The sequence below is a fragment of the Bufo gargarizans genome, chromosome 1 (genome assembly GCF_014858855.1).
Source record: "Bufo gargarizans isolate SCDJY-AF-19 chromosome 1, ASM1485885v1, whole genome shotgun sequence".
In the NCBI taxonomy this organism is placed as follows: Eukaryota; Metazoa; Chordata; class Amphibia; order Anura; family Bufonidae; genus Bufo; species Bufo gargarizans.
In genome coordinates this window covers 388652482-388672633 of record NC_058080.1, presented here as the reverse complement: position 1 = coordinate 388672633, position 20152 = coordinate 388652482, and the positions used below count along the sequence as shown (strand labels likewise).

Sequence of the window (20152 nt, the reverse complement as noted above, 5' to 3'; positions counted from 1 at the left end):
AAAAGTGCAAACAGAGGGGCACAATCTGAAATTAGTTGGTGGAAGGTCAGAGTTGGCTGAAAGAACAGTAGATGATTGGAACAAGAGACGTATTTGGAAAATGTACATTGACTGAATATAAACCTGCGTGGGGTGAACCTATGGACATAATATAAAGGCAGATGAGGTGGACCATGTGGTGCTTTTCTGCCATCAGTCATCTAGCTTTCTATGATGCTTCTTTTAGAGGTCTTAATTTCACGGGGCTTCTTCAGTGACCCAAATAACTGCCAATTTAGTTGGCTCCTCAGTGCCGGTGGATGGTGAAGTGCATACTCTTCTCAACCATTAGGCCTCTTTCACACGAGCGAGTCTTCCATTCGGATGAGATGCTTGTGAACGCACAGCATCCAGACTAAATCATGATTTATTCATTTCAATGGGTTTGTGCCCATGAGCGTAGTTTTTCACGCATCATCTCTGTGTTCAGGAAAAATCGCAGCATGTTCTTTATTGTGCGTTTTTCACGCAGCCCTGGTTCCATAGAAGTGAAGGCATCTGGATGCAATGTGTTTTTCACTATGGTGGTTAGAAGATGTAGATGGTTCTTCTTCAGATTTTCTTCACGAGCATGAGAAACACATGCAATCCGGATACAATGCTGACGGAAATCACAAAGACGGAACGCTATTGCTGAAAAAACTGATGGAACTTGAGTAGAAAACCATCAGTTTTTTCCCCAAACAGAGCCTGACACAATCCGTATCGCTGGTGTGAAAGACGCCTTAGGAATTAGTCAATAGCAGTTGTAAGTATAGCGCTACAGAACGTAAAGGGAATATAGAAATAAAAGGTCTTGTGGATTGAGCTAAAAGTATTCTGTGCCCATGTTGATGCCAAGTGCCTTATCTTTCATCTCAGGGTATGACTTTACATAAAAAAGCTGCAGAAGACAGACTGGCAAGTACAGGTTCGGGACAGTCATTCCTTGCCAGACAGAGACAAGCTACGAGTTCCAGAAGGTCTTATCCAGGGCATGTACAGCCAGCCACAGCGAGGTAGAAGAACCTTATACCAGGAAATCTGCACCATAACCTTGTGTTGCACATAGCTGCATTTCAGGAAATGTCACCATTGTGCTTTTACTTTGTCCGTTCTCTTTTTAATACGTTTGTCTCATTTCAGTCTTTTTCTTTGTTTGTCGGTTCTAATATTCTTTTCTTTGACTTGTGCCAAACAGCTTTACACCAGAAGGAAGCGTAAAGCTCCTGTTTTTTCCCTCTTTTGTGAGTTTTAAAGAACAAACTGGCTGGTCTTTTTATGTGATCTTATGGATGATGATTCCCACCGCTGCCATCTCGGTGGAGATCATGTTATTATGCTACATGAGTCTGGACGGACAAACCCTGGAAGGGCAATTCCTGTTAATTTTATGGACTTCCAAAATTAATGTCAGGAGGGCTTTTTTGTGTTATAGATGAAGCACATCCATCCATGCTGTCCCAGGCGCTGTATAGCAAGGGTTGTAGTATGCAGACTAGTCGTAGGCCAAGCTCACTTCAGCATTGTGTTTTTTGGATTTCTGTTCAGAAAAATTGAAAAAAAACTATCTGTTTAAATCCCCATTTGTTTGAAAGGGATAGTTGTGTCACTTCTGTCAGGTTTCAGTTATTGATGGAAGAAAAAGTCCTGTCTTGCACCTTTTCTCCCCTCAACAATAACTGGAAACTGAACATAAATGACACTCAGAGTAAAGGTCCATTCACACATCCGCAAAACATGGACACCGGCCATGTGCGTTCTGCATTTGGCGGACCGCACATGTCCGGCACTTTAATAGAAATGCCTTTTCTTGTCTGTGTCTGTGGAAAAGAATAGGAAATGTTCTATTTTTTGTAGAACAGAAGTGCGGGTGCGGACAGCACATTGTGTGCTGTCTGCATCTTTTCCGGCCCCATTGAAAATGAATGGGTCCGGATCCATTTTGCGGACGTGTGACTGGACCCTAAAGCGGATTCGTTTTTCTTATTTTTCTGTTCCATATTTCTGAGATAAATATGGAAAACGCAATGCTGATGTTAACTTGGCCTTCATGTACGTTTAGAAGAAGGAACTGAATTTCCAGGATGGTCTTGCACTGCGCCCAATGTGCTCATGCAGCGTCTTCAAAACCATTTATAGTTGTTGGCACATGATGTCTTAAATTGTTCATTTGCACATGCCCTCCTCAATGTACCTACCTGCAAGCATGTGGTCACGTTTCATAGAGATGATCTTTTGTCTTGTTAAAGGGTGATATATTAATCTGCCTGAAAGAAGCCATTTGTATGCACAGAATGTTAATCCGCATTTTCAGGAATTCTGTATATAACTCGTAGGTGCTACAATTGGCTGGGCTCCCAGGATGCACTTTGACTTGGAATGCTCTGCCTGACCACATATCCACAGTTTTTTTTTTTTTCTTTTTAGTGGGGTTTTACATTATTTTAAATCTTACAGAAATACTATTTTAGACATTAGAGCGAATTTCAAAGCGGACTGATATATTTGCATTCATTAATGATTTTAGTCGAACCTACAGAGATGAACTAGTGGGTCTTAAAGGGTTCCAAACAGTTGTCTTATTCACAACATAAAATGAACAGAATTTGTGCCACTATGAATGTCGCAGGTGTATGCAGTAACTGGTCTATCATGTGGACGCTAAGGTAGCACTTTAAATTCACCTGTAAATTGACTCTTATATGTTGTGTTAGTGTTTTTTTTGTTTTTTTTTATTTGCTTGTGTATGGGACTATACCTTGGATTCTGTACATTTTAGACCACCACACGACTGTTTGGCTCCTCCAAAGTCTGAGCCATCTATCATACTTGTGTCAGTGACCTCACATATCAGAAAGAGGTCTAGGAGAGATAAGGGAACTGCCAAGTAGATTTCTTCCATTACTCTCTATAGACTTCATTGGAGACCACTAACTGAACTTGTACAGCAAGAACAGTGCCGATTATGTCCTACAGGAACCTGTTCAATCCATGTTACCCATGTCTCTGTGGATGTCCTCCTTCATAGAGATTGTATTGTTGTTGGATCTCGCCAACAAAATGATAGTGTTTACGAGCATCTTTAGACTGTTTCCTAGGCATGATGCTGAGAAGATTAAGGGTATGTCCAGATGCAGATTTTCTTCCACAGATTTTTGTACGGAAGATCTGCAGCATTTTGCCGTAGCAGTAATCGTTAATTATTAACAATAATTAGTTTTCCCTTAGTCCTACCAGTCCCCGTGGACTGGTAGGACCAGCGGAATTTTTTATGACCCCAAACAATAAAACACTTAAGCATCCCCTATAAAGGAGGGAATCACCTCCAGCCCACTGTGTTATAGCAAGAAAACAACTAGCCTTACTAGGGTGGGATATTTGTGTGTTGCTGTTAGGACTAAGGGAAAACAAATTATCGTTAGGAATTAACGATTCCCTTACGTACTACCAGCAGCACAGATGGGAAGATAGCAAGAAGAACCCCTAGGGAGGGCCCTCATGCTTGGCAGAATCAAGTATAGTCTGCCCAAAAGCCGAGTATTCAGCTAATCTGGCATCCAGTCTATAATGGGAGATGAATGTTGATTCAGAGCTCTAGGAGGCAGACTTGCAAATCATGTCGAGCGGAAGAAGACTCCTCTCGGCAAAAGAAGTAGCTACAGCCCTGGTAGAATGGGCCTTCACAAACCCCGGAGGGTCTAGAGATTGGGAAACAAAGGATTCCCTAATAGCCTCCTTAATCCATCGACTGATGGACGGCTTAGATGCCTTACGGCCTTTAAACTTACGGCAAACAGGATTAGAAGATTTTCATCTCTCCTGGGGGGGGGGGGGGGTGGAAGGTGTAGAAAAAAACGGGAGGGATATCACCTGGTTGATATACTGGAACGAAGGAACCTTAGGCCTAAAGTACGGGATAAATCTTAAAAGGACCCGGTCTTGCAAAACGATGGTATAGGGCTCATGTGCTGAGAGAGCTTGAAGCTCAGAGACCCTCTTGGCCGAAGTCACTGCAAGTTAACCCCATCTGTGCTGCTGGTAGGATGTAAGGGAAACTGGATGACATTTTTAAAAATCTTATCCACATGCTGCAGAAAGCGTCTGCACCCACTCTGTGCATAACTTGGCATGTGGGCAGATTTAGTGTCTTTGAAGGTGGAGTTTGTCTTTTTTTAGGCCACTTGTGACCAGTTATGAAAGCTTTGCTTAAAGTTACTAAGCAGGAGGAATTCAGGGGAAATGTTCAGCTCCGAGGATGATAATGCATAGACATTAACATAAAGGGTGGAGTATACTGTCCTGTAACTTCATGGTGAGGGTAATAGTTAAGGTGAAGCATGCAGCTGCAAACCTATGGCTCTTCTTGTGTTTTTCTGAGTTGAAAGGTTTTATGGGCAAAAGCAACTTAAATTCACCTAAGCTGCCCCCTCCAATCCAGCACTGCTACTCCTTCATCTTCCCCAAGCTGCAACTGTGATGTCCCGTATACCACTGAAGCCAATCACTAGCCTCTGTGGTGTATGTCACAAGATTGTTGAGGCTGTTGGTTGGCTGCAGTGATATATGAGATGCCACCGCTGCAGCCAACACCAATGTCACAGACTGAAAGGATGGAGCAGTGGTGCTGGATCAGATGGGGCTCCAGAAGGTAAGTTTAAGTTGTTTTATTATTTTATGAGCCTACCCATACAAACTATGCAAGTCATCTAGCCAGCAAGTTGCAACAAATTCTGTAGAATAAAAAACTGCTCAGCCCTTTAATCCCCTGCTGATCCAGCACAGATGTATCTGTGGTCCCTCATCTTAGCTTGCGTACGGCCAAGTGATGATGCCAGTAGTATAGCACATGACCTCTGAGTGCTGCATCCAGTGAGTGGCCTCAGTGGTCCTACTACTGGCGTCATCATTTGCTTGATAGCTTGTAAATGAAGACATGTGGAAGACCGCCAATGCATCAGTACTGGATCAGCAGAGGATTAGAGGTGACTGAGTGAGTAGTGTTTCTTTTTATATGCCCCAAGGGTTCGGCAACTCGCATGACACAAGCAGAGCATTAGCATAATCATTTTCTCATGCTGACAAGAATGTATTTTTAATGCAAATGTTCAGTAATGGTTTTATTATGGAAACCATGTTAATACATCCATATCCTGACCTGACATTACAGTGTATACATAGCTATTAGGCAGACCTATTGACAACAATTAGCGTTGTCTCATGGCGGAAGAATACAGTCATTTGGGCTATTGTGAGCCCAAATTGTTGGCTAGGGTTCCAGAGTTGGAGCCTGCAGCCTTCCAGTATGTCCATCTCTTCTTTTAGTAGGGTAGGGTTGATTGTACAAGCCAAGCTTGGTTACTGCCGTAAATAAATGTTTGGTCACCTTTAGGCTTGTGGACCCTTTTTGTCAATGACGTTATCGATGAGTATTTAAAGAAGGCCTCCACCCAAACCTGTTTTTTGCCACTTCAATCGCCTGTATGGAATAAGCCTAAATGCTGCACTATCCAAAAGACACCGTCGGGCTCTTCTTTAAAGTTTACATAAAACCTATTCTAAATGTCATAAAATCTATATATGTAATATACTTGTTTTTTGCTCTTACGTTTTCTTTGTGAAATGGGCACCTCTAGCACTTTGGAATCCGTACACTGGTACACCACAGACATGTCAGCGGTGTACGGATTCCACTGCGGTGCTACAGTGAGCGAGCACTGTACAGGCAGGAGCACATGTCGCTGCTGCTCCTGCCTGCGCCCGCTTCGCTATGCAGAGCACTGATCTGTTAGGCAAGGCTTTAGTTGAGCAGGCGCAGCCAGCAGCAGCAATGTACTTTGCCGAGCTCCTGCCTGAGCTCACTCCGCTCTGATAAAAGCTTTGCATACCTCATCGATGCAAGTACCGGTATATTATAAATATAAATCTTATCATATTTAGGGTAGGTTTTAATAAAGTTTAGGTACATTTTAAGCTTTTCCCATGGATTTATATGCCATATGTGCATTTACATACCATTCTGTTACCTTCCATAGTGCTTAATTGAGTGCATGTTGTGTAAACTATAGCAGAAGTCCTTACATTACATATTAACAGTTTGTCCTGTTTAGAATTGGTAATCAAATTTTCTGCTCATGTTTGACGTACACCAGGTTTGTGATTGACTTTGATATGTCATTTGCATAATCTGTGGGTGGATTACTTATAGCTGTCCTAACTCTTTCTGATTATAGCTCTGCTTACATTAATACTAATATTAAAATATGTTATGCTTTGGCTAAAAGACTATATCTATTGACTTTATCTTAGCCACGTATTGTTATAAGCCACCTTTTTGGACAGACTGGCTTACAGTCTAGTAAGCTGCAGATGTGTGGGCAGATCAGTGGACATGTCCCTGGGTACAAGCCTTTATATGCACTTTCAACACCCGGTGCATTCATTGACTTGCATTGTTTATGGATGCATGATCAAACATTTTGAGCGCCCTGTAATGTCTTAAAAGAGGTTCTACCATAAGAGCTCATGACTTATTCCCCAGGTTCATTGGTTAGTATATTATTGACTAACCAAATTTGACTGATGGGAACCCACCGGTCAGAGTGGTTATCACACATGCTCCATTCATCACTATAGAACTGCTGAAGGAAACTACTACAGCACTGTCTTCATCAGTCCATAATGATGAATGGAGTGGCAGCATATGTGAAGATTTCTCTGAAGACTGCAGGACCCCATTACCTTGATTGGTGGTAGTACCTGCAGTTGGACCCCCAACAATCAGGTATTTACCACCTATCTTTATGGTGGGACAAACCTCCTTTGATGCCTGTAAGACTTAAACAGGTTACTAAAAATGTAAGGGGCTGGCCACTTTCTGGTTACTGTTGACAAGTGTGTATGTAAGATGACAATATGACATTCACTAATATAGCCTTGGTTGATATTGTGTGCCGTTTGCTATGTTTCATAAGCCATGTCCCCTTATTGGGCAAATCTTATGTGATGTCTGCATAGAGGTCCTGTCTATAATGTGGCTGCCGGTGAAGCGTCATGTGACCAGATCCCTCACCCTTCTCCATTTAAACTGCATCTGTGCTAAACTTCCAACAGTGCAAGAGCAAATGTCATGTGCAGTGTGCTTGAATGCAGGAGACTAAGGGTACTTTCACACTAGCGTTATTCTTTTCCGGTATTGAAATCCGGTAAAGGGTCTCAATACCAGCTTTGTCCTAATCCATTGTGAATGGAAAGCAATCCGTTCAGTATGCATCAGGATGTCTTCCGTTCCGTCTTTTGTACGGTATTTGACCATTTTTTTTCCCTGCCAAAATCCCAGAACACTACCGCACTTGCCGAATCCGGAAATTGCCGGATCTGGTTTTCCGGTCTGCGCCTGGCCGGGACATGGAAGGAGGTATTTTTGCTTTTGATCTTTTAAAAAATAAATAAAAACCAGATCAGTTATTCCCAATTATACCAGATGAGATGGATACGGAAAAAACAGATTTCTGTTTGCATACAGTTTGCCGGATCCAGCAGGTAGTTCCGTTGCCGGAACTGCCTGCCAGATCCGAACAACGCTAGTTAGTGTACCTACATTTTATTGACAGGACTTATGCCCGGAAAGCACAAAAGACTAGGCCAACAACCGGGCATACTTTATGAAATATAGAAAATCCCACCAAATTTCAACTGAGACTTTATTAGTATATCATATAATCATCTTACAAACACGTTGGTCAACAAAACCTAGAAAGTGACCAGACCCTGCAATAAAGCACGTATAATAGTTTAGATTTTCTGATGTGGTGTAGTTGCTGCTTCAGAACACATAAAGAGCAGGTATCATGAAGAACACCCTCTAAATAAACCAGTGTGCCAAAGATTGTGCTCACTGTACGTAAGCTAGTGCCTCTGAGCCCAAATGCAATAGGGTTAGTGTCTTCTTGTGATGTGCCAAGAAGGTCCTCTTTTCAAGGCCTCCTTCATCTTCTTACAGATAACCTAAGAGTAAAGCATTTTTTTTGTTACAGATACCATTTACAAACTGTAAAGTTGATTCAGCAACTGATAATTTGAAAGGCTTTCTACCTGCATATAGGTTAGGACGTACAGGTGGTGCACCTCATAGTCAATCCAATCTGAGATTCTGGTTATGTGGTTGTATCCCGGACTTATGAACTAATCCACTAAGATTTAGCAACAAGTCATTGCTGGGAAGACTCCCTTAGTAGCGCTGTATCAATGCATGAAATTGAATATTTGTTTTCCATCATTTATTGTGTGTATGATTTCTCTAAAGATGAAAATGTACTATTCTATGGCGTTGACTAAGCTAAAACCTACAATTCTAGAATATTACTCAGCCGCGTTCCATCATTGCACCCAATCCATTAGGATCCTGAATGTCTCCTGTGTTCAGTTTATGCTTCTAGTGTAATTGAAACCTGTAGCATAGCACATCTCGAGAATGCTACAGATATCCAAGGACAACCATAGAACAATGAGCTCGATGCATGTTATATTCTTGGATAATGTATAACTTGTGACACTCCACTAGAAAGTGCACTTTCAGCTGGGAATAAACAAAGCTGATCGTAGACCTCATAATAAAGAAAAGTAGAAAAAATACATCAAATTCTGGTATAATAAAGCAAATCCATGGTTTTATTGCAGTAGCCCCAACCTGGATAGAAAACCAGCATTTTACACATTTAGCTATGAAAATATTTAAGGGCATCTGTCTGCAGATTTGTACCCATGAAACTGGCTGACAGCTGAAGCCATCTGTGTTGGTCACATGTTCATACGTATGTGCCCACATTGGTGAGAAAAAAGTTTTTATATATGCTAACGAGCCTCTAGGAGCAATGGGGGCTCCGCTTTCTCTGCAGCCGCCACACCTTCTGCACTTTAACAGGGCCAGGTGTGATGACGTTTTCCGAGAGTGGGCGGCAGTTGCAGAGAGAGCAGAGGCTCTAGGTGAAATGGCAACGTCCCCGTTGCTTCCATAAGCTAATTTCCATAAAATAAAAACAAAGCTGCCAAGTGTACATGTAACAGATTAGCCAGTTTTATTGCTACAAGTTTGCTGACAGATGCACTTTAAAGGATAAGTGTCATATTTTCATAAAAAAAATCTATTTTAGCATATGTTACTGCTGCAGCAGCATTATGCATAAAGCAATCTTTAGTTTCTTCACTTACCACTGTTTTCCCCTTAGTTACGGCTGTTTTAAATCCTACATTATGAGGATCTTCTCAAGATGGCTCCTCTGCCAGTTCTCAGAGGCCAAAACTGCATTCCCTCAGGTCACATACACACTTGCTGTAGCCAGCAGCTCCCTGCCAGCCAATCAGATTGGATTACTGAGAGACACGCCTCCTCACTCTGAAGCCTAATGCAGGCATGCAGTGTGAAGGACTGCCCCTCTGTCTTCCTGTCTTCTTAGCCGGAGACGGATGAGCCATAGCAATGGTCTTTTAAGGGAGCAGTGGAAAGGGACAGGGGTCATTAATGAAAGCTGTTGTTATAAGGTAATTACAGATCTTTTGGCAATCATTGACAGACTAACTCGGGTATACATGCCTAGTTCTAATAAACTAGAAAAATAAATAAAAATATGACAGTTATCCTTTAAGGTGGCCATTCACACTACATGAATGTTGGCAGGATCGTACCAACCATCTGCTCTATATGCAGGTGTCTCAACTCTCCGATGGCAGCTGTGTGGGGAAAGAAGGATCCTTTTGTTCTCATGTGGCATGCATTGGCATGAGCTGGTCAGGAGGAATAGCCGTTGGCCAAATTGATGACTATCTGAATGGCCAGCTTTACTATTTTTTACATATATATGTCTCCCAACCTGAAGCCCTCAGCAATACATTAATATAAAGCAAAGTTCTACACAGAATAGTCCCTGTGAAGTTTTTCCATAGAGAAATGAGAAGACGTGTATGGCTTGCATTGGGTTGAGGGTTTTAGACTTCATGCTCTGCTTCACACCATTAATGTTTTCTCCTTGCTATTTATTTGCAGTGATGTCATTGCATGACCGTGGCATGATACGCCGTCAGATTTTGCATGAAAGTTTGTGTTCGGACGGCCTAACCAGCAGACTAACCATCATTAGGGGCAGTGGTCTAACCTATGCTTGCTTAATGCTTCTACTTGAAGCACTTTGCACCTTTTGTCACAGCTTGGCATCAAGGTATTTGTGCTTTTTTTTCTTTATGTATCTTAAGAACAAAATGCACCTCATATGCATCAGACTCCTAGCATATAGCCTATTACGCTACCATTTAATGCTGTTGCCTCTTCAATATAGGGGTGTATAATCATAAACTGAGCTGCTAGACGTGCTGCACCCGATATAAGCCAACACTGGTTATGGGCAAGGCTGCCCTCAAGCTTCATAACGTGGACCGCACATTTAACCACTTGTACACACTAAAATGGCAGCAAAGAAGGAATGGCGATTGTATACGTATAGGTTTCTTGTACACTTCCTTTGTATAGACCAATGAGTACATTTTGTGAATATGACTGTTTACATTTTCATGTTCTCGTTTTCTTAAAAACAAGATTTTATTTTAAATTATATTCTACAGCTTCTTGTATCGATTTCCCAATATCCTTTCTATGGACTTCTTCATTTGCATATACTTACTGCCTAAGGCTACGTTCACATCACCGGTCAGCCTTTCCGTTCTCCTACTCCGTTTAGGGGCAGGAGAACAGAAAGGACGGATAAGCACGTAACTGAGCCCTTAGGACCCCATAGACTATAATGGGGTCCGTTATGTTTCCGCTCAGAAGATAATTCTTAAGCGGAGACAAAAGTCCTGCATGCACAACTTTGGTCTCCGCTTAAAAATCATCTTCTGAGCGGAAACATAACGGACCCCATTATAGTCTATGGGGTCCTAAGGGCTCAGTTTCACTCAGTTTGGTGTCAGTTATGTGCTTATCCGTCCTTTCCGTTCTCCTGTCCCTAAACTGAGCAGGAGAACGGAAAGGCTGACCGGTGATGTGAACGTAGCCTTAGCCCTTATTTAAATAAACCATGCTCGTAGGTTAATGTATTTGTACTAACACTTCTTGTATTTCTATAAATCTCTTTGTATTTAGACACAACGAGTCTCCGGCTCCAGTTTTGCCTGTTTTATTGTATAGATTAAAATGCAACTTTTTACCGCAGTATTACTTTATATAGAACGTTTACTTTTTTTTTTTTTTTAATACTGATACCAATGCAAGCTTTAATGTGCGTTTTATTTCAGCTGTTATCAGGTTGTAAAGTATAGGAGTCCATTAAGCATGGGAGGGTTGGTGCTGATGGGATATTGTATGTACGACTTAGAAATGCAGTGCTGGTATGATTTTGTAAATTTCACTGTTTCAAACTTAGAACTATAATCATGACATGGAGACCCTTTTATCAAAATGGCAAATTAAATTCTGAGACTTTTGTAATGTCGCTGCAACTTCCGTCCAATGGGAGAGGCTTGGAGCGTTGTTGTTGTACCATAGTCTGTCAAGCATGATGGATTATGTCTACCCAGCATGCACTAGTTTTCCTTTGTACTCTAGTTGCTTGCCCATTTTTGTTGTAGTTATTTGTTTTAAAATTAGAAAGTGACTAGAAAAATCATATTCTAATTTCTATTCATTAACATTGTGTTCGTACACCACATGAATGGAACTGAAGTAGAATACCCATAAGCACTGCATCTGTGGTACATAGTATAACATTTCGGAATTGACATTTTGGTGACTAGACATCGTGTATATAGGATGAATGATTACTGTCATTACGAACATAAAATGTACATTTTTCAGTCAATTCTTTCAGTGTAACCAGAAGTGTACTTTTGTTAAGGAACTTGTAAATAAACTATTTTAAATGAAATGAATTCTGTGTAATCTGTGATTCCTTTTATTGGGTTGTTCACATTGCCAAAACGCTGTCAGGGGACTGCGCAGAATCCACCTCCCATTGTTTTCAGGCCGTGGATAATGGCTGAAGCAAGTCCAAAAAAGGACACATACTTTTTATCAACCGTGGGTGCGTGAATGGCAGAGCAACCTCCCATCGAAAACAATGAGAGGCGGATTCTGTGCGGCCTCCCAGCAGCTTTCTGCCAGCAAAAGATGCAAAAAAAAAAAAAAAGTTGCGATTGTATATGCAAAAATATATAATTGTTTATTATAAAAACCAAGAATATAAAAACTATACAACTGCAAAACAAATGATAAAGTTACAAAGTAACACCCAAAATGTACCACACGGGGGTGTTAACACACCCCTATCTGATCAGTACAGTATGATTTAATGATTTATGACAACCAGTATCATAGTTGTAACAAATGGACTCGTATACCAAGAGAAACTTAGGATCTTCTGTTTATTAAACAGGCTATAACAATAAAACACGGATTTACAGGAAAATAACTGTTATCCCTTGACTCTGTTTTCCTATGACCAATCAAAAATATATGATATTAATATGATAAAATATTCAGCTAGGCAATCGGACTAAGGAAAAATAACTTTCCAAGGGTTTTAGTCCTCTTTTCAAATAATGTCAGATCTTCCATTAACAATATGCATCTTTGCTAAGAGAATAATCAGCATTATGGAGGCACCTAAGACTATATATTCCCACAGTATGGGAACTCTTGGCTATATACCGAGAGAAATATCTTATTAATATCATGAGTAGTAAACAAAATATACGTTACCGGGTCAAAGGTAGACAGAGTTCAGATGGGACCAGTTCTGAAGAACTTTCCTAGTAATCCAAAAAGAATAATCAGAAATAAGTTTCTTCTGATAAAGTTTTTCTTTTGATTGAATGAATGGATCAATGGATCTTTTTTCCTCTCTCTCTCTCTCTTCCTTGCTATCCCGAATCATCCCCTTTAGATTAGGGATTCCCAATCAGGTAAGGTGGGTGTACTTGCATGCTAATAATACCAATAACTATTGTTTTGAAATAACATTTTCTCTTCTCAGAAAATCCAATTAACATAAACTTACTTGTTTCTATACCTTCTACAATACATTCTAAATGATAAATACATGGTATAACATATATATATATATATATATATATATATATATATAGATAGATACACATAGATAATACATTATATGAATTATTGATTAACATATGTTGTAAACTAAATATACCATGCAGAGATATATATAATATAATATAATTATGAATATATAAATTTAACTTCATATAGCAGGTGTGCCTCAAGGACATGAAACCTTGTCAAGTAACCTTGTTCCCTCCAGACATATATGTCTTAGGGAGTTGACTTACTCCTTACAGATGGTCCCATATCTTTAGCAATAACTTTTAAACACAATGTCCGTTTATGTTCACAATTATTTTTTATAAATTGAACTTGCCATGAACTCATCTTGGCTTCCTCAGCTACATAATAGAACTTTGGTTCAGGCTGATTTTATTCTTAAAGGCAATGAGATGAGCATACATTTTGATCATCATGTCATTAGATAATATTGTATACGTATGAAAATGCACAACAATCAGACTTCTTTAGATGTTCTTTTGTAAACTTCTGACCCTGAATTTAATGGTGCGGATACAGGAGAGGTTTTCTTCTGATGATTTTTCCATGAAGGCCATATTTGTGCAGGTGTTGCTGAAAAGCAGAACAATATACATCAACTCCAGAGTCTAAATCTTCCTGAAGGTCTTTTGTAGTCAAGCGGGGGTTCTGATTTGCCTTTCTAGCAATCCTACGAGCAGCTGTTTCTTACATTTTTCTTGATCTTCCATACCTTTTCTTGACCTCCACTGTTCCGTGTAACTGCCATTTCAAAATGAGTATATGGCAACCTGAAAACACTTTGCTATCTTCTTATAGTCTTCTCCTGCTTTGTGAGCCTCAAAGATTTTCATTTTCAGAGTGTTAGGCAGCTGTTTAGAAGAACCCATGGCTGCCGTTTTTTGGGACAAGGTTAGAGGAGTCTGGGTGTTCATAAAACTTTGAAATTTGCATCACCTGGCCTTTACTAATGATGATTGTGAACAAGCTTTAGCCCTAACAGGCTATTTAGTTTTTTGTTTTTTTTTCTGAGATTTTAATACTGATGACCTATGCCCAGGATAGGTCATATGTATCTGAAAGGTGTGGGTCCGACACCTGGGACACCCCTTCCCCCATCACCACTGATCAACTATTCGAGAAGGCAGTAGTGCCTCAGCTAGGCCAATGATGACACGTTCATCGGTCAGGTGGCCTAGGTGCAGCTTAGCCCCTCGAAGTGAATGGGGCTGAGCTATGATACCAAGCATAGCTGCTATACAATGTATGGCGCTGTGCTTTGTAAATACCAGTGATGGGAGAACCTAGTCTGGTGGCTCCAAAGCAACTAAATGGATCCAACCGGACGTGATTCAAAAAAGAGAAAACACTATAGGAGGCACCACTCCCAAGATAATTGTAGTGCCCCCTTTAACTGGAGGATGGTGATGCAACAGAATATTCTCCTAAAAGGAGATTTGTGATTCTGAGAGAGTACTCACTTCACGGGGGGGGGGGGGGGGTAGTCACAGGATAAAGCTCAAGACACCCGTGACTGACTGCCCCCCTGGCCAGGATCGCATGTCAGATGGTATCAATTGATGGCAGCCAACGACAAGGCTTCTGATCAATGAAGTTTATTGCAATAAAATATTTGTCTATTGGGATTGAAAAAAATATATATTAAATCCCTATAACACTTGTGCTGCCTTCCCTAAATAGTTACTGAACGGCACTTAGATTGTGGTGCTATTTTATATTTTACATCTTCTCCATCCCTCTGGCGCCTTTTCCCCAGGGCCTATAGCCCTGGTGGAACTACTCAACCTCTTTTTTTTTCTTTTCTCCTATTGCTGTGCTTTGTAAGCAGGGAGAAGGCAGCGCTGCTCACAGCTGATCAGTGGTGGTTCCAGGGGTCATCATCAGTTATAAAATCCTGGAAAATCCTTTTAAGGTCTGAGACCTCGGTCAAAGTTATCTCAGCACTCAAATCTCCTTGTGTTCCCATACTTTTGCAAGGTACTCTTTGTACAAAACTAAAATAATACACTGATATTGCTTAAAATTTTGAAAAGTGTGTTTCACCTTTAACTTTATGCCTTTTGGAGATCAGCGGATTTGGGTGGTACGATCTCTCCTTGGGGAGAGAGCACCTTAATTGGGATAAGGAGACTTATAGGCCATACATGCTCCTCTGGAATTCTGGGAAGTAAGGGATGCAAATGAGCTCTTAACAAGATCTGCCTCTAATGCCACCAGAAGTAAGGCAGCTATCCTAAAAGTCAATGTTCGACCCTTTAAATAGGCCTTTGAGACATGGCTTGGATATTAAATAAGCCAGCACCTCATCTGCAGACAGCTGTTTCGGGGTGATTGCCCCTCATCAGTGCAGAGAGTACTGTCTTAACTGGGTGGGAGGTTTAAGTCAGGATCTTCACCTTGCTTAACAATACACAGTAATAGTAATATTGTCCAGGGATGCCCAAACATTTGCATGCCAGTGTAATTAAGTATTTTATCAATGTATAATCTCTTTGCCTGTCTATGGATGATCGAAGGGATGTGCCTAATTACCCTATGAACCTGAGCAAGCTCCCTATTTGACAGTTGCCAATAGCATTGACGATACTGTAGCAAACAATGCAGAAAGGAAGCTGTCTGAACGCTATATAACTCAAGGTCTGGGCTCTTCTGTCCTTGGATGGACATGTGAATTTAATTTTTATCTGTGTAGTTCAATATCAAAATGTTATAAGGGATTGTATGCACTGGCTATTTCAGTGAACTATTAGGGCATGCATTGCAACACTTTGAATTACCTGGTCACCTAAATAATAGTTTGGGTACTGGTTATCTACAAATCACATCTGCTTAACATTTTAGAAAAATATGTAAATTGATAAATGCTGTTAGCACTAATAGTGTGGAAATGATAGTTAACTGGCTCAACACACCAAACCATCCAATGTAGAAGTCCAGTGAGAGGGTCACTTTTAGTCTACATGCACACGACCATATATGGGATAATCGTCCGACCTGCATTTTTTTTGTAATTCGGATGCCTTTCCCTTTTAATTTCAATGGGGGTCTACAAAAAAAAAAAAAAAAAAAGAGATGTCCACGTCGGTATGTCCATTCGCAAATTGGAAAACATGTCCTATTCTTGGCGGCAAACTACAGTCTATGGTTCCATTGAAGTCAATAGGTCCACGAAAAACATGGATGGCTGTGATCCGTGGTCCTGACCTGTTGCCTGGAAATGCCAGTGTCAGTTGTCTGGGTCATTTGCAAACTGTTTGAACAAGCCCTTGAAGAGCTAACAGCTCTACTAATCCTTGCTATACGTATCAAGGGAGATTGCAGGTTGAGGAGTCTCTGGCTGCAAGCTCCACCACCTCATGACTGGTTACTCTGGAAAACCAGCTGGCAGGTCCCAGACCAGATGTCTCTCACACATCATCACGTTGAAGGATGGGGCACCCTCAGCCTGTTTCTGATACAGGTACCCAGGCCCTGATTGATGCTCAGGTGCTGAAGTAACAGAAACGGCACTGAGGGGCACAAGGAGACTTTGTTAAAGAGTCTGCCCTCTCTATCTTTGGCATTTGCTGCAAGAATGGCACTTGAGGTGCATTGTCCTCATTACTGCCATAATGAACATGAATGCAGGACCCAACGAGCTTTTGGAGATGCACAAATAAGTAGAGCAAGTGAGAATGTGCATATTATATCCTCTATCAACAAGCAAAGCAACACCCGGCGCTGGTCCACCAGCTCAGAGGGTCCAAATCAGTTCACCCCCTCTATTTTCCCGCGATAGGGAAAACTTTCATAGACACGGACATTTAAGGGCTCATGCATACGAACGTGCGCCAGCTGGGCCCGTGCTGCGGACCACAAATTTCAATGCACAGGCACCGAACGTAGTGCCGCCGCATGCGGACACAGGACCCATTCACTTGAATGGGGTCTGTGATCCACATCTGACGGTCCGCACCGCAAACAAGTAGTGCATGCACAACTATTTTGGGGTGCGGAAACACGGACAGAAAACCCACAGAAGCACTCCGTAGTGGTTCTGTGCCTCCATTCCAGACCGCACCTTCTGGATTGCGGACCCATTTAAATGAATGGGTCCACATCCGTGATGCAATGCACAAACTGCCTGTGCCCATATCTTGCAGAGCCGCTTTTTGCGGGCCGCTATACGGGCATCGGCCGACAACGGTCGTGTGCATGAGCCCTAAGGCTGAGTTCACACTTCAGTTATTTGGTCCGTTATTTTCATCAGTTATTGTGACCCAAAAGCAGGTGCGGGTCAAAAACGCAGAACAAGAGCAAATCTCCCCATTATACCTGATCTCTGAGTAGGCGTCACTACTGGTTTTGGCTGACAATAATGGATGAAAATAACTGACCATATGAACTCAGCCAAACTCATGTTGAAAAGACACCATACCCTGAACATTACCAGACTTCTGGAGGAGAGCATGCAAGGGTCTCCTGCTCCTTCCACCAGAGACCTGCCCCACAGAAGATTGCAAACACATTCCTAACATATCGTATTTGTGTGTACTCGTTGGGGGAGATTTATCAAGAGTGGTATAACGTAAAGCTGGCTTAGTTGCCCATAGCAACCAATTAGATTCCACCTTACATTTTTCAAAATGAAAGGTGCAATCTGGTTACTATGGGCAACTAAGCCAGTTTTTCTTTACACCAGTTTTGATAAATCTCTCCCTGTATCTTTGTTCGATGTCCAGAAAAAGTGCTTTTATTCTTCTGCTTCCAAGTGCCCAGGCAAAGCCAAGCCGCCCAGCTAGGCACTGGGAGCTGTTTTCCAGCAGAATGAAAGCACTTTTTCTGGACATTGGATAAAGACACGGAGACATTTACTAAGCATGTCACACTAGAATGATGGCGTAAAATGTGCTAAAAAGAATGGTGTTTTGATTTGAGCCAAATATATCAACTGTTTTCCCGAAAATTTTCACTATAAAGAATACATCACGCCAGAAATGAGTTATAAATGCCAAAGTGGGTGGGGCTATTAAATTGACGCATATTAGGCCTCTTTCTTATAGGCAGAAATTTCTCAAATTGTTGCGGACAATTAATCCAGCTTATATGGTGGTGTTTTGCGTAAAAAGTCGTTTTTATGTTAGAAAGATGTGATTTCTTTTTTATCATAAAGTCGCATATATAAAAAGAAAACCAACTTGTCGTGGGAACAAGTGATAGGTAAGTATTAAAACAGAATGCGTTTATTTTTATCTAATAGAAATGAGCTAAACAGCAAGTCTTTGTCAGTAAACTGACAGCCAACAAAAACAAAACAATGACAAAAACATCCCGAGTCTGAGACAAAAGTCACAATTTACTCCTGGAAATGTCACAAGTGTTGTCTTGCAAGGGAAGGCTGAAATTGCACAAGATGGCTGCGCCCTACAGCGGTTCTCATGGCGTGAGGTGCTTGAGGCCTGGCTTACCGGCCTCGTGTCCCATCCGGTTGACTCTCTTAAGCCTCATGCAGAAGTCCGTGGAACACGGTCTGTGAGATACCGGACTGGCATTGCAGGAGCGCACGGCGTCATAGCAACGAATGACGCAGTGCGCTCCAGCAATGCCAGTCCGGTATCTCACGGATCATGTTCCACAGAAGTCTGTATGAGGCTTTGGGATGAGTCCCGGAAAGGAAGAGGAGGAGCATCGCGGCAACAGGAGGGGTAAGTGCAGAGGGCATTTAAACCTGAAGGGGGTTAGCAACAGGCTCCTTACAGATGGATTCCCCTATTAGGAGAGAGCAGTCCCCAGAGCCTCCTGTCCAGGGTCATGTGAGTAGGAAAACTAGACTTGGGTTTTAACCACTACAGGACCGCCGTATGCATGATTGGGTCCTGGTGGCGGCCCTGTTATTCCTCCTGGACGCGCCGGCGCGTCATCTCTCGAGACGCAAGATTTCCTGTGAACGCGCGCACACAGGCTGTAGATGCGATTTTTTTTTTTTTTAACCCCTAACAGGTATATTAGACGCTGTTTTGATAACAGCATCTAATATACCTGCTACCTGGTCCTCTGGTGGTCCCTTTTGCTTGGATCGACCACCAGAGGACACAGGCAGCTCTGTAATAAGTAGCACCAAGCGCCACACTACACTACACCCCCCCGTCACTTATTAACCCCTGATCACCCCATATAGACTCCCTGATCACCCCCCTATCATTGATCACCCCCGTCATCGATCACCCCCCCCGTAAGGCTCCATTCAGACGTCCGTATGTGTTTTACGGATCCATGGATCGGATCCGCAAAACACATACAGACGTCTAAATGGAGCCTTGCAGGGGGGGGGGTGATCAATGACAGGGTGGTGATCACCCCATATAGACTCCCTGATCACCCCCCTGTCATTGATCACCCCCCTGTAAGGCTCCATTCAGACGTCCGTATGTGTTTTGCGGATCCGATCCATGCATCCGTGGATCCGTAAAACACATACGGACGTCTAAATGGAGCCTTACAGGGGGTGATCAATGACGGGGGTGATCAGGGAGTCTATATGGGGTGATCACCCCCCTGTCATTGATCACCCCCCCCCCTGCAAGGCTCCATTTAGACGTCCGTATGTGTTTTGCGGATCCGATCCATGGATCCGTAAAACACATACGGACGTCTGAATGGACGTGGGGGCATATCCTAGCAATATGCCCCCATTGTCCATGATGAGACAACCCCTTTAAATCCGATACGAGGATGCGTTGTTTTTTGTGATTTATTTAAAAAATGATATTTAGAAAAAATTAAAAAGGTACACTGTTCAGACAGAGGAATGTTTTTATTTATTTTTTTATAGAAAATGGAGCACATACTCTCCTTAACCCCTTAGGGACCGGGCTCATTTTCACCTTAAGGACCAGGCCATTTTTTGCAAATCTGACCAGTGTCACTTTAAGTGGTGATAACTTTAAAACGCTTTGACTTATCCAGGCCATTCTGAGATTGTTTTTTCGTCACATATTGTACTTCATGACACTGGTAAAATGAAGTAAAAAAATAAATCTACCT

At 41.8% G+C, this 20152-nt stretch overlaps 1 protein-coding gene across 4 annotated transcripts in view; it reads left to right on the top strand.

The window, feature by feature from the left end:
• Positions 1-9236, top strand: part of HOOK3 (hook microtubule tethering protein 3) — a 96350-nt gene extending 87114 nt beyond the window's left edge. For 2 of the 4 annotated variants that reach the window (XM_044270662.1, XM_044270672.1), the window contains 2 exons: positions 901-1037; positions 1220-9236. In XM_044270662.1, the coding sequence (XP_044126597.1) occupies positions 901-1037; positions 1220-1460 (378 nt within the window). In that variant the 3' untranslated portion in view covers positions 1461-9236. Of the gene's footprint in view, positions 1-900 lie in introns of all 4 variants that reach the window. The other 2 variants (XM_044270681.1, XM_044270687.1) reach the window with 1 other exon arrangement.
• Positions 9237-20152: the final 10916 nt, after the last annotated feature.